The sequence below is a fragment of the Parasteatoda tepidariorum genome, chromosome 8, assembly GCF_982258835.1.
Source record: "Parasteatoda tepidariorum strain Cologne lab strain chromosome 8, Ptep-v5.0, whole genome shotgun sequence".
NCBI classification, from domain to species: domain Eukaryota; kingdom Metazoa; phylum Arthropoda; class Arachnida; order Araneae; family Theridiidae; genus Parasteatoda; species Parasteatoda tepidariorum.
The window spans coordinates 1883725-1910739 of record NC_141762.1 but is presented as its reverse complement, the minus strand read 5'-3'; the positions used below and the strand labels follow the sequence as shown (position 1 = coordinate 1910739).

The window sequence follows — 27015 nt, the reverse complement described above, 5'->3', positions numbered from 1 at the left end:
TTATTTTTATACATAAAAACTTTAATTCTCTGTAAAATCATAAAAATAATATAATCAAAATACCAGAGAACTTTTAAGTTTGTATTCATGTTTTTCATATAGATACAAAATCACTTGATATACACAATGAAAAACGAGGAAATGTTTACTGAAGTGTTGAATATAAGTTTAAAAAAAATATGTATTTATTTACACAACAATTAATATACGTCACTGAATCCTGTCACATAGAAAAAAACCATTTGATATTCATTTTAAGACATTTTATTCTGAATTTTATCTGGACTTTTCACACTTCACCAAAGAAAGACCCGAAAGTTTTCGAGTCAATAAAAATAAATTAAATTTTGATGCGAGAATCAAAATTAAAAATATTGAATGAAATAAAACCAAGTCACCAGAGTAAGTAAGAATAACACATTAAAAAAAAAAAAACTTAAAAAAATATTTTGCAAAAAAATAATCTTTCACATTTTTGATGAGCCAAGATCTAAAGACATTTAATACAGCTTCAATCGAAAAAGATCACACAGATATCTTATTTGCTCTGAAAGTTAAGATTTGATACAATACAGTACGTACAATACAATAAGTGTAAAAATCCATACTAACTGTCGACATACCACTGCAGTTAAAATTTTTAAAATACACATATCAACATAGCACAGTGAGTGATAACATAGCACTAGGTTTCTCTACTGGATTTAAACAGCATTTCCTACTATGGAAGACATATTCAATTGTTTTTTAATGTTATAATAGTTCCAGAAGTAACAGTTTGTAACATTAAAAAATGCAAAATAAAGAATTTTAGTAATTATTATTAATTTTTTTTCTCCCAATACTTTCTTCGTATTATAAATTAAGAGAATATTTTGTATCTGTTATTGAAATTAAAATAATGACTTCCATGTTCAATGCGATCACAAAAGTGGCAAGTGAAATTTTTTCTTTTAACAAAAATAAAAAGTATAACATTAAAATTGTAAATTCAGTCCACAAAATTAAATAAATGCAACAGTAAAAAATGTTTTCTCAACATATAAGCACTCACTGAAACTAAAATTTTTATAATGAGCTGAAATATAATGCCTTATGAAATTTTTTATGCGAGATATATTATTCTTACTTAAAAAAACAAAATAACATGTATATACATATTTCTGTTAAGTAAAGAGCAATGTGCTTCGACCAGATTTTTCTTAGACTTCATTTCCCAGGATCTACAAAGTCAGCCTTATATTCATACAAAACAAAAAGAAAGATGAATATTTACACATATAAATGGACTTAAATGGAAAACGGGATAGCAAAAGTTCTCATCCATAATATTAGAGTAACAACCATAAAAATGACAACTTGCCCACTTTTCAATTTTTAAATGATGAGTGTCCCAAAATTGACACAAGATTTAGTATTGGCAATTAAAAAAAGTAAACAGCTTGGCAATTTTAGGTTTGTAAAAATGCAGAGCTGCAAGTGAAAACAAAATATTTTCATATGTGAAAGCACATGAAACAATTTAATTACTGCATGAGGAATTTTTTGGTTGTGTATTCTCTTGTTTTAGTGAACAAAATTGGCAACCAACGTAGTGTAGTTAAACAACATTGCGTTTTTTACTATAAGGATTATTTGAAGTCAAAAGTCTATGTCACAAAACCCACATCTGCATTGAAGGAAGAGATTCAAAAATGTATTAAACAAATTTAGTCACATTTATGCAAAATGGTAATTCGATTTTTAAGAAATATCAATTAACAGTTAAAATAATAATTACACACAAAAACTATCTGTGTTTATAGGTTTAATTCTGATTACTATCACAAATATTTGCTTTGTTAGAATTATTTTCAATCGGTTACATTTTTATAAGTTTCTCTTTTTTCAATAAATTTTTAAGTGATTTTAAAATTATTCGTTAAATAAATACCTTTAAAAAAATGCACCTTCAAATTTTTATTTTCTAATAATTTTCAGTATAAATTATAGAAAAATCTTTTAAGCTGTTAATTAAAAAACAATTTTTTTAGTTTACTTTTTTTTTGAGAAAAAAAAAGTTATGCATAGAGATTCTCACTTAGCATTATTAATTATAAACTACAAATTTTCCTCTTATTCAGATGATGAGATAAAATTAGTTTTGAAATATATACATAAAATAGTATTAGATGGTAACTTGAAAAGGGTTTAGGATAAAAAGCAGTTATTACACATTACACATTTTAATAAATTTTTACGGTGTTAAGAGAGTGCCCTTTCAAAACTCAAAATGCCCTTTCCTGCAAAGAAGCACTGGCCCTTATTTAGTCTAGGAAGAACTATGCATATTACATAAGAAAGTATGAAATGGGTAATTTCCCTTTACATAGAATTCAACTGCCATGTGTAATGAGAGTGGTGTGTACAGAAATGGGCACACCCGTTCATGTTCTTAGAAAGTCACGCAAATCAAAAACAATAAAAGCCCAAAAAAGTCACTGAAAAGCAACTAGTTTGTTAGATAGTGAATTTTATTAAGTGTTACTGGGAGAAACTTGCCATAGACTACTGTATTTCATATCTGAATGTATATTTTAATAAAATTTTAAAACAAATTTATAGTTCCTTAATTTATTTCTTCTATTTTCAGTTTACCAGAACATCAAAACATAGATTTGTGATAAACAAATCCTTTTCAGAATTTAGTAAATGATTGTTGCAATCAGATTTGTAATAAACAAGCCCGACTTACAATGTAGTAACAATGGTGGAACTAAAAAAAAAAAATGCAAACACAGAAACTTTTTTTTTTACCAAGTAACATACTAGCATTGTTTAGCAGAATTTTCAGAAATTAATAGCTCACTGACTGCAAAATGTACCTTTTCACAAGAATAGCCCTTATATTATATCAATGACTAGTCCATTTTTTTTAAAAATAAAATATTTATTCCTCCTCATTTTATTTGTCTATTTTTGCAGCAAACAAAAAAATAAAACAGTTAACTTACTATATCATTTTGCATTAATCACTGAATAAATATCTTGGAGCTATTCAGATCTCTACTTATTTTTTACTTCATCATTATCTTAGGTAGATAAAATTCATTAAAAAAAAAATTAATTCAACTTTCCCTAGCATTTCAAAACATGACAAGGAGAATGCAGCAATAATTATGAAAAAGAGTAATTTTTTAAAATTTATTTTTAACAGAAAATTTGTTAAAAATTTTTTAAGAAAAAAAAGTTTTTGAATAATTAATTAAAAGAACAAATTGAAAATAGATCTTAATTGGAGTTTGGACTACTGACTTTTTTTCAAGACTGATTTCAGTTCTTAGGACTGAAGAGTGGCACCTATGTAGTGCTGCATACAGATTTGTGATAAATAAGCCCTGCTCACAATTTAGTAAACCACTATTAAGTGAAATTTGGAAACATGATAGAAAAAAAAAAAAAAAAAAAAAAAAAGGATTCAGTGATGTATTTTAATTTTGATACTAAACTGAGCAATTATTTTAATTCTTCTGCTATGTCAGGCGTAGCGTCAACAATTTCTGCTCCTCCAATACTCTTTGTACTCAGGATAGCTCACCGTGAGTTTCTCACTCTGGTATCTGGTAAGCCGGATGGATTTTCGCACATCGCTGCTGATCGATCCTTTGTAGCCACCTTTTCGTAGCAGAGAGTCAATAGTTTGGATGCGGTCCCACCCTATCAAAAAGAAGATAGCGATTAATAGGGAAATAGTTAATTGTGCTCAACTTTAAATTAAATAGTAGACATACAATAACTCTATTCTAATTGTGAAATTTCTTTCCCCCTAATTGCACATGTTAATGCTTACCAAAATAAGCAAATGTAAAATATACAACATTCTGGGTAGAGTGTTAAAGAATTTTGTTTTAAAGCCCAAATAAGAGATGGTTAGATGATGCAACAAAAGATCTAACAATAATGGAAATTTCAAATTTGGAATCCAAGGCCAGGATGAGTAAAGTTTGGAACAACATTGTTCAACAAGCAAAGGTTCACTGCAGGCTGTAGGGCTATAAAAGAAAAAGAAGATGTTATTTCTTATTTACTTTGAATCTCATTTGGCTACTTATTGTGCATTGTTTGACTAAAGGCATTATGCTTGGACCTCAGAAGGTTATGTGCTAAATTTAAGAAACTTAAAAACAACAACAATAATAAAATAAATAACACAGGAATGAACTAGAATTCATATAAAAAAATCTTCTTAAATAATATATGACAGTTATAATTTTTTCAATTTACAATTGTAGTTATTTTAAAAAGACTATTTTAATACTTACCGCATGTAAATTCAAAGAAAAAAAAGGAATGTAATAAGTTTAAGAGAATGAATTAGTGAATATACTTACCTTGTTCAGAAGCAACTTCTGGTAAATATGTAGCAGTTCGTTTTGAACCCTTCTCCGTAGTAAACTCTATTCGAATTCCATGGATACCAATCTGGAAAATATATACAAAATTTCACAACTGTAAAAGATTAAAATAGTCATATTGAAAATTGACCAGGATGTCCATTGGATGTACAGTAGAGCGCCGATTATCCGAACTATGTCTGAATTCTTTTTTTTTAAAGTATAGAATAAATAATTTACTTTTTTAAAGTAAAGAATAAACAATATCCCCTACATCTGAAGACCATATTTAATTTACAACCTTTTTAGCAGTTTTCTTATAGTAGCCATACATACATGTATTGCGATACAGTTAAACCTACATATCCCTTTACAACTGAAAATTATCTTCCAAGAATGCGAGCTTCATTTATAGTTTACAATGGTTGGAATGCAGAAGGAGTTTATGAATAGATAAGTGCTAAAATTCTATAATTGGGGAATGGGTAGTTGTCACTTATGGTTAATGATTAGTGATTACAGTGCTAGGAATCTTAAATCTTAGAATAAATTTCTTAACAGAAAAACAAACGAAACTGAAGATTCTGAACCAGTAGATCTTTCGGAATGAAAATATTGAAATTGTTGCTGAAATTTTGAGTGAAAATTGGAACTCCACAGACTAAGAGGAAGAAGTAGGTGATGAAGTTCAAGATTGTGGACCTTCTCATATAAAAGCATGCAATTCATTAGATTTTGCAATGAATCAGAACGTCAAAATGATTTTGATCCAGTTCAGTTAATTTATTTAAAAAGAATAAGAATAAGAGATATATGGCTGCTCACAAAAAAAAAAAAAAAAAAAAAAATTATCTTCTTTGAAACGAAATCTTTGCTGGATTTCTTTTGCAATGGAAAATAATGAAAAATGTGGTAAAATCAATAATTGACAAAAAAATTATAAAAAAACTGAAATATGATAAAAATAATTCAAAATAAAAAAGAAAGTAAAAGAAAAAAAAATTAAAAATATTTAAAAATTGACAAAAAACAAACTTTATAAACACGCCAAAGCTATTTTAATTTCAGATAGTACTGCCAGTCCTAAGCCTACAAAACGTGCGAAGAGAAGTTGGTGCATAAATAATAATCAATCACACTAGATTTGAAACAATTTTCCAAGTATCCGAACTTTTCATTATCCGAACCATGCTCGGTCCCAAACAGTTCGGATAGAATTGTTAGAATTTGTCTACTTGTGCCGAATAAGTAGCTTTCGGCCGATCAGATAATTACTTTATTTTTTATTTACGAAAAAGCATATTTTCAATATTTATTAATTTCAATTAATAAGTTTTATATTGTGAAGTTTAATAATATTTTTTTAAAATCAAATGGCAGCATAATATTATATCATAAATCAAAACCCGTAAGGTAAATTATTCTTTATTTTTAAACCAGTCGACAGTTAGCATTCATTCAAAATAATATCATATTTTTTTCTTTGCATTTTTTCAGTTAGAATAATTCTATTTTTACCATTTTTTCAAGATTTCAATTATTTAAATTAAAATTTACTTTATTCCTGAAACATTTTTTACTGTTATTAAAAAAAACTTTTTTTTCTCAAATACTACACATTTTTAAAACGCAATTTTTCTTCTTAAAATATCGGGCAGTTCTTAAATTAGGTGGGAAGATTCTTGAGAAATAAATTTAAAAAAAAAAAAAAAAAAAAAAAAAAAAAAAAAAAAACAATTTTAAAATTTGCTTCTTATTTAGATTTTGTTTCATTTCATACTTAAAGATCTAAAAAACACAAACATCATTACTATAACTATAAAAACTTTTAACATCATTTTAAAATGTAACTATGTATTTTAACGACATTTGTGTTCAAAACAACAATGATTGTTACATGTACTTAATCTGTGTATTCGCCAGCTGATTTGTTTGAAAATTAAAAGTATTTTTAATTTAGAAGAAAAAAAAAAAAAAAAAAAACTCTATATTGACGATTACACATAACAAGCACATATTTCTTCAAAATTTATAAATTTTTGGAAGTATGAAATTAGACTTATTTGTGTTAGCTTATGCTCCGCTTTCTAAAATCTAGTATGTCTGTTGCACAAAAACATTATGATGCTAACATTATATTTTTACAAGAATCACTTTTCCATTCTTAAATAATCTTAATTTCTAGCACTATTCACTTTACAATATATAATAGTACAGAAATAAATAGTATAAATACTGAATCATTACAACATGTTTTATAATTGATAAAATATTATAATCAAATTACATACTTGATATTACCATCAAAGAAAAAGTATGCAATATTATTTTATATTGATTGAGGAGTAAAATAGGAAAATTGTGATTGCTTTTGTCGGTAATAAGTAATAAAAAGTTTTCAACGATAGTAACAAGTTTTTTTGTGAATGGTATTTGCACATTCTTGTATATTATCAGGGACTTTTCTCGATACCCCCTCCCACCACCTTGCTGCAAACTATCAAGAGCCTTCTCCCTTACCTCTAAGCTAAACATAATTTATTGATGGCCCCTAAAGACAGATTATTTTTTACTTAACCAGCCAAAATCTCCAATCGGATTGCATCCCTAATTTTAACACGCATGCAAAATTCAAGTTAGAACGTTAAAAATATATCATTGCTTAAAAAGTTTTATATATAATGGAATTTTTCAATGCTTACTTCCCAATCCATATAATCTTCTCCTTCTTCAAAATGCCTTAATATGGAAACAGAGACATGCAGTTTACCAAACTCATCTCTAGTAATTGGACTAAATCTGCTATCTTTAAAAGCACTGAAAAGATCAGGTGTTTCAATAAATTTATGATTTAAACATAAAAGCTTACTTAGTATTACTTAAATCAGCCAGAACTTGTTTTTAATGATTTAATTAAAAAAGTAGAAAAAAAGAAAAGGCAATCACAATATGAAAATCTAGCATTAAAATAAAAAGAAATAATACTCTTTGAAAAAAATTAATAAACATAACAAAGTTTTGTGAATATTTTTTGAAGGTTTTCTGTTTTTTTTTTCATTGATAAAAATCTAAGAGTTTCTTTTTTCCCAAAAAATTCTATTGAATGTTTCCTAATACAAGGTGTGTAGCCAAATTTTTCGACAAATAAGCACTTTTTAAGCACTCAAAAAATATTTTCAAGCACTTCAAAAAACAGAAACAAAAAAAAAATATCATAATATAATAAATGTGTACTAACAAAATTTTTTCTTCCCATTGCTTAAAGTTCCTCACATGATACCCATTAACAAAATGCAAAATAATTTTCACGATGATGATAAAATAACTAGTTTCCGACAAATAACTCTTTTCTTGGTACCTCCATCAAAACAATTTATACACAATTTTAAATATCTATAATATTGAGTGGCTAATTATATTTAAAAAATAATAATTACTTTAACTATTATTTAAAAAGATTCAAGTAATCTTTTAGATTTAAATAAAAGTTATTTATAAATGCATATTCAACAAAACATTAACAAGATTAATGTTATTGATTATATTGAATTTATAAAGCAAATTAAGAAATTAGTAATTACAAATTGTAAATTAGTGAATGGCCCCTAATAAATTTTTATTAAAATTTATTACTTGGTTCAGTATTTCTTTAATGAAATTATTAAATAAAAATTAAATAATTTTGAAATGTAAATACGAGTATTCAAGCTAAACATTTTTGTTAGAAGTAAATCATTATATGGTCCCTAAACTCAATTGTTTTTAAATCATAAAGAGATGAATTAAAGTTTTTAGGAATAGCAAATCTGCATAACAAAAGATTTTCTGATGCATTTAAAATAGTGCCTCTAAATATTATTGAGCTTTTTCATAAAACAAATTAAGAGCACTGAAAATTTTAAAAGTAATAATACAATAATAAAAAGTAATAAGTAATATAAAATTAATAAAGTACAATAAAAATTTCGATAAATTCATATTGTTATTAAATTAAGTGAATAATAGGGAGATGGAAATTTAGAGGTGAGGAAGCTTTGTTAATTTTGGTTGCACTAGGGACCCAAATGAAAATACGTAATTAGTGAATGATCCCCAAGTCAAGTTTAAGGATTATGGCACTGATCTATAAATAAAGAGTACTATAAGGCCATTAGGTTGCCAGTGACTAAGACGATGATGCTTCACCAACGATGAAATTAAAAGAAATAAAATTTTCTTTTGCTATTAGAGAAATTTTTGTTGTTTTGTTTAGTTGGTCCCCGTTATTAGCAAAAATGCGAGACCTTATTCGATTCGATTTCAGAGGGCGGAAAATGAAGCCTGAAATTGAGACTCTCTTGCAAAATGCCGCTACACATGATAGTGCAAAAATCCTACATGAATCCAGCTCAGCGTATTCACATGTGGACCAGCCAGTATTTCATCAAATGTGTAAAATGATAGGCACTTTCATACGCTACGGACCGACAGTGCGCCGAAATGGATTGTGGTTCAATGAATTGTGAAAACATTGAATAGAACAATGTGGAAATCACGCTTTTTCCGTCATTTGGAACCATGGCGAAAATTTACCAATATTTACCCTACGGCGAAAACCAACACGGTAAAAATAAAGTATCTCATTTTGACAGGGCCGGATTAAGCGTACGCGGGGCCCTAGGCCATTCATTTTTGGGGCCCTTAGATTAAATTTTTTTCTCGTATATTTTTTATTTATTCAAATATAAAAGTATTTATTCATCTTTTCATTTAAGAAAGCACACTTAAAATAAAAATAAATAATAATAAATTAAATTTTACTTTATTTTATTAAATTAGAACTAAAAAATAATCATAACATTTTGAAAAATCATTGTTTTTCTTAATTTTTTAAAATTTATTTTCAAAAAATCCTTTTCAGTGGGCCCCTAGCCATTGGGGGCACCAGGCCATGGCCGAGTCAGGCCTAATGGGTAATCCAGCCCTGCATTTTGGAAAATGAAGCACTTTTCAAAAACGCTACGCATCTTGTAATAACCTAATAGCATTATGCAAATTAGAAAAAGGCATAAAATTACAAATGATTCAGTTAGAATAAAAATATAAAATATCACTGCCATTACATAGAAAGGACACAGTAAAACGTCATTTTTTTAAAAATTTATTTCAAAAAAATTCAAAGTAACAAGCAACATTGAAAGTACAATGCGGAAAATAAAAAATGGACCAACCTGAATAACCTTTGATCAAGTGATCAGATCTTCACGTTCAAGGGACTCAATCTTCAAAGCTAGAGGGGGTGACCTCAAATATGCTAATTAATTAGCGTTGACGATAATTTAAGTGACGAAATCAGACACAAAAACATACTTTCGCTGAATAAACATATCTTTTTTTCGATGGATTTGGATTTCTGACCCCCCCCCTCCCCCAAATAGCAGCAAGCTGTGAAATAGGATCCCAATAGTTTGGTCAGGAAAGCGCTCTTACCTCTTAATGTTAATTATACTTTTTGCGTATTTCGCTATATGACGAGAATTTTTTAAGCAAATGGAAAATTTTTTGCACAAAATTATAAAATTCGTCTATTCAAAGATAATTCCAGGCAAAAAATAACTTTTAGTGAATAATTATTAGTTTTTATTATTTTATTTAATAACGGTTAAAAAAATTTTTTTTGAATTGTAAGGTATAGAATTCTTCGCATCATTTTAATGAACATAATTTCACATAGCAAAATACAAAATTTGAGCAAAATCGGTTGAATAGTTGATGGATAGACGGATGGAATTTTAAATACCAGACTGTTTAGAAATTCAGTTTTTCAGGAACTGCTCAAATTTTGTATTACCATACAATTCAATTTATTCAATAAAATAATAAATATTTACAAAAAGTTATCTTTTGTAACGAATTATCTTTAAACGAATTTCATAATTGCCTGCAAAAATGTTTCTTCAATTCGCTTAAAAAATTCTCAAAATATAGCGAAATAAGCAAAAAGTAAAACTAACATTAAGGATGGAGCACTCTGCTGACCGAGCTGTGGTTACCCTAAATATTTTTGGGGACAGAAATCCGAATCCGTCGAAAAAAAGGTACGTTTATCCAGAAAAAGTACATCTTTGTGCCTGATCCTCGAGCCATTAAAATTGAGTCCTAGAATATGAAAAATCCTATCATTAGACCAAAAGTCCGGGTTGTCTTTTTTTTTTTTTTTGCACACTGTACTTATAGTAAGTGGTGAATCGAAAAACTTTTACGACTAATACAAACATTAAAATTTTATTAAACCTTTTATTATTGTTATTACAAAATACTTATAAAGTATTACTTTTAATTTTTAAGTAATAGTTAATAAAAAAAATATTAGAAATTTGTTAATGGAGGGATGTTATTAGAGTATTCATTTTTTTTCTCGTTATGTTGTTTTCTTATGGAATTGCCCTATTGCTCATATTCATTTAATCATTGAAAAGTCAAAATAGTGAAATTTTTCAGTTTTAAAAATGTTATTAATATATTAATTATTTAAAAATAAATAATATAGGTAAATAAAATATTATTCATCAAACCTACACTTAATGAATACGAATATAAAAAGTCTGGTAATAATAACCTGATTTATTTTATTTTTCTCTAAATTAGAAAAGTGAAGCCTCTACTAAGCAGACACTCTTGCAATCGAAAAAATTGTCAGTTTGCGAGAAGGGTGAAATGATAATGAAGGCTGAATTAATATAGTATAATACCTATTCAAGTACAAAAAGAATAGATTTAAAAATGTTTTATATACACATGCTTTTGTTTTATATTTATGCAATTGGGAAAAAAAAAAAAAGATGAGATAGGTTTGTTTTAAGCAACTATGACTTACCATATCTCCATGGTACATTTTTAAATCATTTAGCATTTTTAAATCAATTTCATACCTGCCAACATTGGAGAAATAAAATAACGGAGATTTTACTAGCGATATTTTTTAGGCTACGCGTGAAGTGTTTTAATATACCATGCATAATCATGTAAGTCAAATAAAGTAAAATATTTGTATATAAATATTAATCTGAAGAAGATTTTTTTAAACCATCATTTATTATTACTTAAACTATTAACAAGCAACATCAGTACTGGCAATAGCACCATTTGTTGAGGAATAAGCGAAGTATATTAGCCATTAGTGGATATTTAATCGAACATTTTTTAAAAATTTATTTCACAAATACGGAGAAATTTGAGAATATACGGGTAGAGAGTCGTACAATACAGGAGACTTTGCTGGTATGCAATTTCATAATTTTTTGATTCAATTCAGTTTGACTACTTTCAGTGGGAAAAGGTTTACACCCCCCCCCCCCTAACACCTCTTCAGTGATTGACAGTAAATACCCTTTTGAAGCCTACTTGAACAATACCTACTTGAAAGTATTATTAATCAATTATTTGTCAAGAGTCTAAATAAATGTTTGATTCATATAAATACCTCCATGAGTGGATTTTTAATTTTTTTTTTTTTAAAAAAAATCCAGTTGTATTAGGTGCAGGGTTCAAATTGAAAGAGAAAGGAAAGTCATTTTCAATAAGGGATGGGGAATTGAGAGTATTTAATGAATCATTTCAACCCTCTTTCATAACATGCATTCTCCAGACTCCAGATGAAAAGACCAAAAAATACCCCTGTCCGAAATATTTTAAGAGTAGTACACTTTCTCTCCTTACTTTGCAAAGATAAAAGAAGGTTACAAGAGAATGATTGATTCTTTAGTAGTGAAACAGCTTAACAATATTTTTTAGTTATGGATAACACAATAAAATTTACATGCCTTAAAAATTAGACGGAAAGAAGCATACTTTTTTAAAAATTCAAGTTGAAATAGCTTTTTTTTTTTTTTTTTTTTTCAAATGTAGAAAAAGTGGTGTCGATTTGAAACAATGATTAGGAACATTAATGACTGCCAGCGCCCTATAACAAGAGTGCTCACTTTGAAGAGAGAGAACATAATGGTTCGTTCACTAGGATTTAAAAAAATGTCCAGAATGATAGGTGTCTGTTTTGTAGGGGTGTTTCTGTTCATAAAATGAGGTCTTACTAGGTGTACCAGATTTCAAAATCAACAGTGACCTATTCTAAGGGGAAGATCAAATTTAGACTCAGATCATCACAGAAGTTATTTATGAGGTTGCCATTTATCACATAGAAAAATAAATAAGTAAAAGCTGAGATGCGTGAGAAATTTTAAAAATTATGGTGAAACATTCCAGGGTTTCAACCGTGATAGTAATGTTTAATTTAATAATGATAGTAATGGACTAAATTTATAATGGAGAGTGATTCGGAAGTTAAACGTGCTTTTTGGTGCCCGATATTCTTTAGTTTTCAATCTTTCTCATTAAAAAGATTTTTTTAACACTGGCTCAATGAACATTTTAATTTTGATTAAATATGACTTGCGCTTAAAACTGAAAAGGGCACTATTTCTCCTTAAAAAAGTGCATTGTTTTTCACAAATACTTGCCAAGCTATTGAGATATCCAAAATGTAGAAAATTCTTAACTTTATTATCAAGAAAAATCCAGGGATGAGATTGGCCATAAGACAAAAAAGCTAAATTTCCATGTGAGTAAATCTTACGAGTGTGCAATTGTTTAATAATAAATTCCAGACAATTTAAGATAACAAATGACTATGTGTTGACATAGAATTGTGTACTAATGAATGATTACATCGATACTTAACATTTAGTAAAAAGTAAAATTACCAATTGAAAAAATAAAGCTAGAAAAAATATTTTTCTTCAGTTCACATAAGTGACAATTATTACGTGAGAAGCTGACTGATTTAGCAAATTAAAACTACTGAGAACATACATTAACATTCCATTTCTTTTAATTAATACTGTAACGTGATTTGTAGCAAATATATGAGTAAGATGACTTTTTGAATTATTTAGAAAAGGAAATAAATTTTTACAATTGGAATCAACATGTTCCTATTATAATCTAATCTAGCTAGAGCCCTATGAAAAATATCAATAGCTGAGAAGTAGAAATATATATTAACTCCTTAACATACGAAAATTGCCATTTTAGTTTGAAAATTACATGATAATCAGCAACTGTTTAAATAATTATTTTTCATTTGATAAGACTTTTGCATTTTATAGCATAAATAACAGCAAAATTATTTTATAAATTTTGGTGCTGAGTTCATTAACTCTTTTTTTCAAAAAAAATTGAATTTAATTTCTGATTGCTGCAAATGCTTCATGTTTCACAAAACAAGAAAAAATCCTTTAACAAGATCAAATTGCGTGTAATGCAACTTGTGAATGAGGGTTGCTCCAGTTGGGAAAAGTTTTACATATTCCTGTAGTAATAGTAAAACTGTCACAAACAGATTGGTGAATAATTTAGTCATAAGCTCACCTTCAAACATCTTTTGACAAACACTACTTTTTCTTCTTTGCAAGCACAGACAGAATGTAAGTTTTGAATATATTCTCTTCCAGTTTCGCTGATGTTGTAATGCCTACATATACTAATAATCGTCGATAGAAAAACAGTCACTTTTATAGTAACTAATTCAAGAAAAAATAAAAAAAAAACCTACTTTTTACAAGAATTGGGACAGTTGATTTTAAAATTGCGTGAATACAAATTGCAATCTTGGATTTTAAAATAGCGTGAATATAAATCATGATCATGGATTTTGAAATCACACGAATATGAAACTCGATATTCGATTTTGAAAATACAAACTGTGATATACAATTTTTAAATCGCGTAATTACAAATCACGATTCATAATTTTCAAATCGCATAAATACGAATTACGACGCTAATTTTTAGATCGTGTGAGTGAATGCCTTATAAGCCAAACAATAGCAATTAAGAGACAATCAAGGAATTGCCCAGATTATTCTACTGATAATGATTACCAAACTTGTGTAACTGCCCATTCTAGACCAGGTTGTCCTCAATTATGACCCTGAAAAGCTTATCGTCCTCAATGTGGGCTTCGAATCACTAAGGGGCCTAGAGTATGAACTTTATACTGATGGGAGCAGGAGGGAGTTGGAGAACAGTGACACTGGTGATAGAGAAAATAGAGTAGTGTGCGGGTTCCTGGCCAAGCGTAATAACGAAACCATATACCAACAATCAGTCAGACTTAATAATGAAGCCAGTATCTACCCTGCTGAGCTCACAGCGCTCTAACTGGCCACAACATGGGCTGCTGATCAAAATATCACGGAAGTCACTTTCTTCTCAGAATTTTATTCCTCGTTACAATCCGTTAACAACCCGATCCCAAAAGAACCAATCATAGAGGAAATCAAACAAATTGCGCTAGGAAAAATTTCCATTACAACTGGATTAAGGTGCACTCAGGCGAACAGGGAAACGAGGAAGCAGACTACCTGGCAAAGGCAGGGACCATGCTCAGAGCGCGAGACTACAATTATCCTCTTACCAGACCCCAAATAAACCAAGGACTGAAGCAGGTCAGCAATACACTGTGGCAGGACAGGTGGAATAATTATATTAAAGGACAACATACTTACGTGTTCTTCCCAAGAGTAAACGATAAACACCTCACAAGCGAATTTTATCTGAACCAATTTTACACCTATGGTGTATTCGGAGAGCACCAAGCAAGATTTTTCCACAAGACTTCATCGTGTAAATATTGCGGAAGATCACAAACAGTTAATCACCTCATAATCGAATGCGAAAAATGTACAACTCTCCGGGCAAATTATTTTGATAAATACGGCAACATGCCGTCATGGCGCAAAACCAAACAACAAAAACAAATTATTCGACAAATCATTAAGTGTACATTAGAAGATCTATTTATGCCAGATGACATCATGGACCCAATTTAATCATTTAAATATAACTCTTTTACCACTCTGATTTTACTTGGTTTCTACACCTATCTTGCCTACAGTTTTATTGATTTTATATAGGTTTATGTATCATGTATTTTTAAACTCTTTTATACTTTTTATGCTCTGTTTTAATGACTTTATTTTTACCTTTGGTTTTGGTTCTTTTAGCTATGGTTCCAACCTTTTATTGTCCTTTACTTCTGTTCTTAGTATTACTTCGTTTATAATTGCCGTGTTTTACTTTTAACTTTTTAATTTGCTGCTACAATTGTGGCTATTGACTATTTACACCCTTCATCTTGGCTTGTTTTAATGCCCTTTTGTTGTGCTCCTTTTATTGCCACCCTTTTATTTTGTAGTTGCAACCCTTCTTCAGGGTGCGTAGCCAAATCTTTGAATCAAAAATAAGCACTTTTTAAAAACTTTTCAAGCACTTTACAAAAATTTTCAAGCACTCAAAAAATTCATATTCAATCAATGATATTATTGAAAAACAAAAACTTTTTATAAACAATTTTAGCGTTAAAAAAAAAAAAGAAAAAAAGAAACGGGCATAAATCAGAACAATCAGTACCTTCCCGCATCACCGAGTGAATTCAACTTGACCCTGAACTCAGAATAAAAGTACCATTACCCCCTACGTCAAAAAAAGTGTTAGAAGTAAAATAAAATAAACAAGAACAAAAATAAATTAAATTAAAAAGAAAAACATTTCATAAGGATCTGATATTCTCTATCCGAATTGGAGCACTCGGGTTTCGGTTTCAAGTGCGCGCATGCGCAAGTCATAACATGGGTACGACATGAAGTAAGCGTCAATGATTACGTAGCAAACTCCCCATTTTTCGTGAAATGCATGGGATCCACCAGATATAACTGAAGGAAAGAAAAAAAGTTATTCGAAAAAAAAAGCACTTTTTAAAAACGCCAGCTGAAAAAAGCACCTTTAAAAGCTTTTAAAAACGAAATCCCCAAAAAAGCACCTTTAAGTACTTTTTACAAACGCTACGCACCCTGTTCTTTATGTTGAATTTTATCTTTACTATTTTAACGTTTCTTGCTTTAATTTACTACATTTTGTGATTGGTAACGGATGCTGCACATCATTTTCATTTTGCTGTTTACTACAAAATATGTTTATACCACACCAAGCTTACTATAAGGGAAATTCCATCGGCGGAAACGCAATATAAGATGGGTTTCTTGGAGCATTACATAATGTCATCTTTTGTTGTCATCACTTGTATTTTTTGTAATCGTTTGAGTTTTAATAAATGCTACGGGCGCGCCTAGCCTATCTGGTTGGTCGGCCGGGTTGTCGCGGCGACGGGCTACCACTCTGAATACCCGATTGAGGGGAGGTGGGTTTGAATTACCTTATAACCGCATGAGCGAATCACGACATTGGATTTTAAACTCGCGTGAATACGAAGTGCGATATCGGATTTGTAAATCTCGTGAATAAGAATCGCAACACACAACTTTAAAACCATGTAAATAGGAAAAGCTATGTTTGATACTAAAATCAGGAGAATAAGAATCGAGATATTAGCAGATTCCGGGATTAAGCATAGTTTGAATTACGAAAATACAAGCTATCTGGTGGGTGGGTAAAAATGCGGAATATCTTATCTTCTGGGCGTAAAAGCGAAGAAAATAGCTATGTAGTTCGAATTTTCTGTTTATCTTTGAAAATTGGAAATAAATATAATTAGTTTATATTCAATTTATTAGTTTATATTCAATTTATATTTCACTTATTAGTTTATATTCAATTTATATTTCAATTATTAGTTTATATTCAAGTTATAATTAGCGGAATAATTATTAAAAAAAAAAAACTTTGAAAATGAAATTAAATTGAAATGAAATTAAAAAAAAATATAATTAGTTTATTCAAGTTATAATTAGTTTATATTCAATTTATTAGTTTATATTCAAATTATATTTCACTTATTAGTTTATATTCAATTTATATTTCAATTATTAGTTTATATTCAAGTTATAATTAGCGGAATAATTATAAAAAAAAAAAAAAACTTTTAAAGAATCAAAGTTTTCGATTAAAAGGCTGAAACTCGAAAGACAAAAGTGAAAAAAGTTTAAAAATCTCATCCCTGAAAAGCAGGTCATGATGAGGGATTTTTGAATCGCATGAATTGATATCTCGATGTGTTATTTTTAAATCATGTGAATACAAATCGCGCATCTGGATTAAGAGCTTCAATACTCAAAATCCATGATGAACTGGCAGTTTCCATGATTTTTTAATGTTGATCACTAAAAATCATGACTTTCCAGGTGTACATGCACAGATAACCCGTAAATGTAATAACTGCAGGAATAGAGCATGCAAAAAAGTAGCACACAAAAGTAGCTTAGTAGCACATTAATTACACCCGAATGCAAGAAAAAAAAAAACATGATTCAAGAAACAACAAGCAGTTGCAGAAAAATCGATCCATAAATGACAAAGATTTACAATAGAATCAATGCAAACCGAGTACTGGAGAAAGTTACTCCTTAAACTCGAAAAACACACTTGACTAACTAACATCGTATAAAAAAATATCACAATAACAAAAAACAAGTGGAAATAGCCAAAAACTATTTGAAAAGGAAGAGACATTGCATAACAAAAACCAATAACTCAATTTTGAAATCATATATTATAATAATGTATTAAAAATAAAGAATTGATAGATCGAGTGAAAAGGGAGGAGAAAATTGATAAATTACTTCCAAAAAAACTATCATTCAATGACGTGTTCGACCAAATTATATAGCGAAAACTTAAATTAGAATTTTGCATGTTGTAATAACATTGCATTAAAAATATTGGAATTAGAAAGTCTAACTGAAAAGGGTCTAAAAACTATTAATCAAGGATCATTATAAAAAATAATAAAATTACGATGGGATCATGAATTGAACAGTTCAACAAAGAGTGAAAGTAAATTTGAAATTCGCTCGCCATAACAAGGTTGCATCGAAAAAGAGAAAGCTTAAGTTCAGAATGCGCTTGTCATAATAACGTAGCAAATACATTGAAGTTTAAAAATCTATGGAGTAACGGTTGAAAAGACTATTAATTACGACCGAAAAACTATTAATAACTGCTGAAAAATTTTTTGGAAAACCATGCAAATTTATAAAACAAAAAACAGTGAATAGGCATTTTTAACAGGGTTGGCAAAAAAACCCAGGTTTTTTGGGTTTAAACCAGATTGATGTTTTAATAATTCGCAATTTTATATCTTTGTCTTTAAATTTTTTTCTTACTTTCCTATATTTACTCATATGATTGTTTAAAAGTAAAGCTTTTTTACATCCAAATACACCACACTAAAATGTCCTATTTTAAGATTTTTTTCAATAAATTTCCCACATCTTTTCATTCATTAAAATAATGGAGAAATGAAAGGTAAAAAAATTTCCCTTGAATCGCTCACCAATCACTTGGTTTTATTATTCGAATAATAATCAACCATATCTCTCTGACTACCTACATTGCAGCTTTATAATATTTTTTCAAATATATTTTAAATGTATTTTTAATTTTGAAAAAAGTTCATGATGTTTTTATTGATAATCCTAAACTGAAATTTCTTATATAAAATTTTATAAAACGAACTGGAGTTCTACAGAAGACAAAACGTCCTAGAAAGGTTGTGGTATTTTTTAGTTATATTTGTTATCTTATGCTGCCTTTTCAATATGTATTGACTATATAGCAATTATTACTATTATTTTTTTATTATCAAAATTTCCAAAGCTAGGATGATTGTCATCAGGGGTCTGTCAGACAGACCCCTGATGACATTACATATAACCCTGCATCCTAGACTGGTCCAAAAAAAACTTTTTTTAAAAATTTGCAGTTCTTAACCCTGAATACTTGTACACATGACAAAAGAATCCCCCATGCAAAATTTCAACTCATTTGAAGTACATTTAGAGGTAGCTCAAAGACTTTGAAGTTTGGGATTTTGCATTTCATATAAATAAATGACAAAAAAAAACATTGACACTATGCCTTTATTGGTATTTTACCATCAAAAACCATGAATTGTACACTCATATATACATATTCCTTATTTATATTATAAAATACAAGGGAGCGAGCCAACACAATATCTATTAGTAAGCATATATGAAGAAAATCCTAATAAAAAATCATACATTTTGAACAAGTGTGGTTTTTTTAGTGTCCTTAAATTTCTTTCTGTGGGATTCCACAACTTGAAGTAAGAATTGTTTTTGTTCTTCATCTTTAGTTATCAGTTCATTGTAGTCTGTAATGACTGCTACGTCCCTTTCTGAGCAATCATTTACTGTCTTTAAACATTTCACCATCATGGTAAGAATCAAATTTCTTCCATTCTGATGTGGACGAATGTAAGAAATCGCCTTGTATATTCAATGACTTAAATATCATCCAAGATTTTTCATTAACAAAGTCATGCAGTGATTTTTCATTAACATTTCCGATTTCTTTTTCCTTTAATCGTTTAGAAGCATTGGTTACATCTTCTATATGTTTATCTATTTTAAACAACTTATCAACCATTAAAACCTTATCTTCTGTGCTTACATGACAGCTGAATAGGTTGAGCATGACTAAGTCACCGTTTAAGTACCACAGATGCCTCTTCAACCCATTGTTTGCAGCTTTTGAGATTTCTTTGCATTCATTTTTCACCAAATTTAAATGTTTCAAAAATTCTAAGTCTATGAAAGGTGTGCATCAGCTGCGTTAGAGCAGCGAAACCAGGCTTTCATGTACAAGTGTGTGCTAAAATCATTAAATCGTTTCAACCCTTTAGCTTCTTTTGGTGTGAGCTTGAACTGTTCACGAAACATGTATATTTTTAAACAGTAAATAACTTTGGCCATCCACCGTGCATGATGGAATGCTCCTGGTGCTGCAAAATGTACTCCACCTGGAGGCACCTGTCCAAGATAAATCAAAGTCAGTTCTAAAAACTCTCTGTAGTCATTTCTTGCCAATGATTTTGTTTCAAACGTAAGATTATGTTTGGCAAATTTAATAGCTTCTTCTTTTAATACTTTCCAATTTTCTGAAGGTACTATTGTTTCTTCCGGACATTTGAAAGAAGATTTGTCTATAAAATTCCAGTGACTTTGGAATCTCTTAAACATGAAAACACAAGGTGCACTAGAATGTCCAAATACTGCAGAAAACACATCACCAATAATGATTTCATAAATATGATGCCTGCAAGCCAAACTGAGGAGCTGTTTTCCAATCTTCTGTTCCAATAATGTACATGCTTCTGTGTGAATACCAGTGTTACAAGATGTAATGTCAAAGCACATGCCTTGAATTTTATCTATGATTTCTCATCATTAAGTGTATCAAATACTGCTTTTGCAATTGCCTTGCCTGTACCAACTGGCAGTTTTGGCACACCAAGTAATTTCTCCACATCATTTTCTGTGACAAGAATAGGAAGGCGGTCAACTTCCTCCATTTCTCCAGAAATACTAGCCATGAGTTTCCCATCCCAGTGGACGACAAGCGGACCATCAGGTTTGAAGTTATGCTTCAAATCCTTCGCTAACTGGGCTCGAAATTTTGTTCTGTGTCTGCGAAGTGTACTTCGTGAAACAGTACATTCACTTACATTTATTCCAACTGTTTGGGCTGCTGCTGCTATTAAAAATGTAGCACTGCGATTCGAGGTTTTTGTTCGATCCAATGCAGACATCAAATTAGGTGAAAGAAGCTTGCTTTTTTTCCCCTTTGCTGTCTTTTCTGAAGTACTAGGATATTGAAAAGCATCATCATCAGTATCACTTTCTGAGGATGAGCTAGTTGAACCACAGTCTTCTTTAATTTCAGCACTTGATGAAGGATAACATACAGTTTTGTTTTTATTCATGTCCACACTATTAGATGGTAGTGTCTCATATCGCCTCCTTTTAGATGAGCGTTTCTCTTTCTTCTCAAGTTTTCTGTCGACTGACAACATACAGCCTTCAAATCCTTCTCGCTGTTTAAGCCAAAACTTCTTATCCTCTTCAATTTTTATCATCTGTAAAGCACCGACATGAGCGATATCCCTCAACATCTTGCATTCTTTGATAAACTTCTGTTCATTGTCTTCTTGAGTATTCGTACTCCGATTTCTGCTTTTTTCAATTTTTGGTACCACTCAACTAATTTTTCTAACTTTCTTACTGCATTCTGCTTTTCGGTTGTAGGAATTCTAGCCTTATTCCAGAAGGTCAACACACTATCAACAGTGTGACTTGCACTTTCATGTATTGTTTTTGTCTCATAGTGAAAGAAGTTTCTTAGTACTGCATTAATGGAAGGTAGTTTACATCCTTTTATTTCACTTATGGGAAAACCAAGTAACCAAATTTCAGAGTCTTTTCTAAATCTAATTTTGCTTGACATTGTTTCAATAAAATCTCACCAGGTCACAGATGTAAACAAACAATTCCAAAACAAGAAGTAAAATGTTAACTATATAATAATTATATTTATAATTATTATTTTTATCATAATATATGACCATTGTTTATGAAAATAAGTAAATAAATAATAAATAGTGATAATATGGAAATTATTTTTTTAAGGCTTCAAAGTAAAAACTTCAAAGCCCTTGAGCTACCTCTAAATGTACTTGAAATTAGCTGAAATTTTGCATGGGGGCTTCTTTAGTCATGTGTACAAGTATTTAGGGTTAAGACCAGCAAATTTAAAAAAAAAGTTTTTTTTGGACCAGTCTACTGCATCCTTTCCTTTTATCATTTTTTATTTCATCAAAATATAACCAGATCAAATCTTTTCTTTTACCACCAGAGTTGAACATTCTTGTTCTTAAATATTAACATTAATCAATTCTACATCTACACAAAATAAAAGTAGGCATGCTGCTGAAATGAGTCGAGTTGTTTGGGTGAAAGTTGAAGTTATTTACAACATTAAACAATTTGAAAAATATAATTATAAATAAATAAAAATGCAATTTTTAATTATTCTTAGGGAAAAAAAACCAAATGGTTTTTTTGAGGAAAAAACCATTTGGTTTTAACCATGCCAACCCTGATTTTTAATAAATGGAAATGCATAATTAGGTTTAAAAAAAAACATGCAGGGTGGCAGATTTTCATTCAAAGGGCAAATGAGGCAGCTTGTCCCGCAAACCCCCCCTAGAATGAACTCTACCTTCAATGACTGGTCTTTCATACCAGTGACATTTTCTTAATTTTCCTTTCTGAATATAGCAAAAATCATAGTGTATTTTAAAAATATAAACAGTAGAAATTGTAAAAAATAAAAATAGTAAGTACCTTGTTACAGCATATTCTCTAAGACCTGAATGCAAATTCATAGAATTGAAAGTACCTATACATCCTCGCAACCTTCGATCTTTCCCTATCTTCCATGTGACAAACAAAGGGCTAAAAGAACAACGCAGAAAATTTCTAGAATTAGTTAAAATAAAGAAGTGAACATAGATATTAATTTTGGCATATAAAATTTTTATTCATAATTGTCTGCTTTTAATAAGGAACTTATATGCAATAATTTATCGTTGGGTTTTTTAATGCTTTAGAGTCATAGAAACATCTCTTAAAGCTTTAATTTTGCTAAGAATAAATGCATAAGTATAATGAATGTATAATTGACAAAAGTTCTTTAGCTAGTAAAAGAGCTTACAGAAACAAGCTCATTTTTAAAGCTTAGGCAGGGGTCTGTCCAGGCATTTTGTGAAAGGTCCGTTTTTGTAAAATTGTGAAAAAATTACTTATAATTTGTGAATATAAAATAAACTTTAAGTCACATTCTTTCAACCAGGGTCAGGCTTTTGTGAATTTGTTCAAATAGGGTCCTGTTATTGCAAAAAAACTTTTCAAGGAGTTTTTAAATTGTAAAGACATACAAGATTATGCTCAACACTGTAAAATTACAATTAAAAAAAATTAATTTTAGAAAATAAACAGCAATTGCAGCTACTAAATTAGAGATGCAACATACAAATATTTGGTATTTAGCCTATTCTGACTGCTGAATGAAGAAATTCATTTTAGACAAATAAAGGATGAAGCGTCTGCCGAAGACAAAACTTAGTTCGTTTACATCTGTCTTTCTTTCCCCCCCCCCTTCCTGGGAAGGGTTTATCCGATTAACAAAACAATAATGAAGATAAACAAATTTGTGAAGGGTCCATTTTTAAGTTAAAATATTTTGTGAAGGGTCTGTTTTTATGAAAAGATATATTGTGAAGGGTCCGTTAACGGTCCCAAATTTCTTCTAACCTTCTTAACCAATGTGACCAACAGTACAGTGGGTGATCGGTTAACGAACATAATCCGTTCCAAGACTATGTTCGCTATCCGAATTGTCCGTTAACCGATCTTCGATTCACCATAGACTTCTATGATTAATCGATTAATTTGTTCTGGAGACCCTAAAAATTAAATTTTAAAAAATGTACGATTTCTTAGTAAGTTTTTTTAAAAATAATACATACATATAGTCTTGCATATTAATCAGTCCTTTTCATTTTCTGCTTATGGGGCATTGAGGAAGATGTCCAATGTCGATTGCTTTTCTCACTTTTTCAGGATTTTCCGGAAGTAATTAATAGCATTGTCGTTGTAAAGATCCCCAACCCAACTGACATCAGCTTGGTTTGGGTGCCATTCTAAGACCATTGCTCTGACATCCTCCCACTTTTTCAAAAGAGCTTTAATGGCAGATGTCGGCAATGGTCCTCTTTCGTCTTCCTCTTGTTCAGAAGGAGACACATTTCGCTGTGTTTCTTGGTGTTCTTCATTCAAAATTTCTTGGAGTTCTTCTGTCGTCAGTTCATCTTCATGTCCCATTATGAGCTCTTCTACGCCATCCTCGTTCACCTCCACTTCCAGATCTCTAGCAGTTGTCAAAATTTCATCCATAATTTCAGGGGTGTCTCACTGATCACCTCCGTCTCCTTGAACGAAGGATGGACACAGCTTCCGCCAAGCAGAAATCAACTGTCGCTGTGTGACTTCTGACCACGCCTTTTGAATGATACGAGTAGCTTCAAGAATGTCAAATTTTTCTTTCGAAAACTTTTTTAAAGTCATTGTTGAGGAAAATTGACTTGCTTCAAAACACCGACGAAACAGCGCGCGAGTGTGCAATTTCTTGAAAGCCGCAATAACCTCCTGATCCATCGGCTGAAGAAGTCGTATTCTCAGGTAAAAACTGAACTGTCAGCCAGGGAAAGTCTATCAACAAATTATCTTCAAGATCCTATGGGTGTCCTGGTGCATTGTCCAATAGCAGCAGTGCTTTTAACGGCAAGTCATTGGCATCAAGGTAGTCCTTGATGCTTGGGGTACAAACTTTAAATAGCCATTCTTTAAAAAGATACTGCGTGACCCATGCACTCTGATTATATCTCTACAAATCGGTCTTTCATAGGTTTATGCTCAGGAACACTTTTCTCATCTTTCGTGATGTAGGTACTGTTCAGCATGCGCTTCCAAAAGAAATCAGTTTCATCACAATTAAATATTTGTTGTGGACGATACCCTTCTGTTTCAATGAATTCTTGAAATTTTAAACAGTACTTCTCAGCTGCTTCTTTATCTGCACTAGCAGACTCACCACGAATTAATACATGTTTAATTCCAGACCTTCTTTTAAACTTTGTAAACCAGCCAGTGGTAGCCTTGAATTCTAACTCCTCAGATGACGAACCTGGAGTTTCTTCTTTCAATTTCTCCAAAATTTCTCTAGCCTTCTCTTGAATGATAGGCATACTAGTTACATCTCGTTTCATTCCCCTTTCATTTATCCAAACTAAAAGCAACCTCTCCATTTTATCATGGATGGCACTTCTTTGCGTCGCAGATGTGATTTTCGTTACTCCTTCAGCTCCTCATAATAATAATTATTGAATGACCTTTAAATTCATTGTTAATTCAAGTTTCATTTAGTAATTATTAATACTAAGCATGCTTTAAACATTTTTCCTTTCAGTGATCTTATTTTGTATGCAAAATGATAACAAATGTTTAATATTAATTTTTCTTCAGGCCGAGAAGTGTTCGTTAGAATTCGTTTTGTTCATTATCCGAATATGTGTTCGTTGTCCGAACTCAAAAAATCTTTTTTGAAAGTGTTCGTTATCCGAATATGTGTTCGTTATCCGAACACAAAAAACTTTAGTGAAAGTGTTCGTTAACCGATTTGTTCGTTAACAGATCAGTTCGTTAACCGATCACCCACTGTATTTTAGAGATAAATGTAAACTGTATGCTATACAGCACAAAATTAATGCATAATAAAAAAAACTTTAAATTGATATTACTACTGACATTTAATGGTTTACTTAATGTTTACCATTACTATTTCGCTTATTTAAAATGGTTAATTTTTCGCAGATCATGAATATTTAGTTTTGTATAAGTCTTCCATTTTAGATATTTCTAAACGTACCTTAACAAATAAGTAAAGATGATAAATTATAGAACTTTACCTTCACTAACAACCTATTTAAAAATATTATCCATTATCCTTAAGAATAATTTTTTTTTGCTCACATTTATTATTAGGAAAATGCAAACAATAAATGTACACACAAATAAACTGTTACATACATCTAGGAATAAAAAAACTAACTCTTCACTCAAAATTACAGAGCACAGTAATTAAGATAATCATTCATAAAAAAAAATTAAAAAAATGACTGGTACTCACTAACTATCATTTGGAAAACTAGGAGTCTTGGGTGGATCATATTGATTTAAATGGCAATACAATACATCAAAACAAAAGAAGCACATTTCTACACAAACAACAACACCATTTTTAAATATATTAGGTTGGTAATTGTGATGCTGTATAATGGTCCCATTTCCATTGCAGCAAGCACTTGAATGATTGTTCAACTTCTGTTTCTTAGCACCACAACAACCGGCAGCCATTATTACATAAACAATAAAACAACAGATTGCGAATAAAATAATCAAACACAAAAACTTAATACAAACAAATGGAATAGTAACCAATTCAGTTTACACTATGAAAACAAAAGTCGCGAAAAGAAAAAAAAAACACTAAGCTTTATTATTCCCTCATTGCTCAAAATGACAAGTTGTTTCGGCGCATGTCCCAACCAAATTGTACGAACTGAACTTAATTTTATAATTTAATATTGTAGGTTGTAAGTTAGGGATGCAGCAGTTTATATTTTAGCATAGTATTAAGGAGCTCTGTTTTAAAAATAAGATTAAATAAATACAGCCACGAAAACAAAAATAAATAAAAAAAATATCACTTCACGAAAAACTTTTAAAAATTTCTGAGAATACTTATCATGCTTTTGTCAGCTTTACATAAAATAGAGTTGAAAATAAATTACTTATATTCAATAAAATTAAAAAAGCAATTTAATAGATACTTACTAAGAATCATTTGAAAAATTTGGAGTTTTAGGAGGATCACTTTTTAGTAAATGACAATAAACAGTGTCAAAACAAAAATAACACATTTCCGGGCAAATTATTCTTCCGTTGGTTTCAATATTTGTAATATTATTGCATTCTCTTCTAAGTTCATCAGTATTTGGCTTCGATCTCTTTGAATCACGGTGATTTTCGCCCATGTTTTTGGGTAATAAATATTTAAGGAGGTGATAAATTAAAAAGAATTATGATAGTGAATTATAAATTAACTAGTGCCCAACTGCCCGCCATGAAATGTGAACGAAAGGAACGTTATTACGATTGTTCAGAAA

General features: G+C 30.0%; 1 protein-coding gene across 2 annotated transcripts; it reads right to left on the bottom strand.

Annotated features, from left to right (window-relative positions):
* Window positions 1-27015, bottom strand: LOC107441393 (nuclear protein AMMECR1). Of its 2 annotated transcripts, none has more exons than XM_043044037.3 (5): window positions 26684-27015; window positions 22574-22684; window positions 7076-7190; window positions 4371-4461; window positions 1-3696 (listed from the first exon to the last, which is right to left on the bottom strand). In XM_043044037.3, exons 1-5 carry the CDS (start codon window positions 26881-26883, stop codon window positions 3530-3532), a joined length of 684 nt encoding a protein of 227 aa, XP_042899971.1. In that variant the 5' UTR covers window positions 26884-27015; the 3' UTR covers window positions 1-3529. The 2 variants fall into 2 exon arrangements, with proteins under 2 accessions (XP_042899971.1, XP_042899970.1); XM_043044036.3 differs by having other exon boundaries at window positions 25977-26978.

What these genes read in the sequence shown, in the direction of transcription:
- LOC107441393 (XM_043044036.3), bottom strand. Translation starts at nt 26,203, where the DNA reads ATGGCTGCCGGTTGTTGTGGTGCTAAGAAACAGAAGTTGAACAATCAT. An exon ending in AAGATTATATGGATTGGGAA is followed by an intron (nt 4,462 to 7,075) that starts GTAAGCATTGAA and finishes TATATTTTCCAG; the next exon opens with ATTGGTATCCATGGAATTCG. An exon ending in AGAAGTTGCTTCTGAACAAG is followed by an intron (nt 3,697 to 4,370) that starts GTAAGTATATTC and finishes TCTTTTTGATAG; the next exon opens with GGTGGGACCGCATCCAAACT.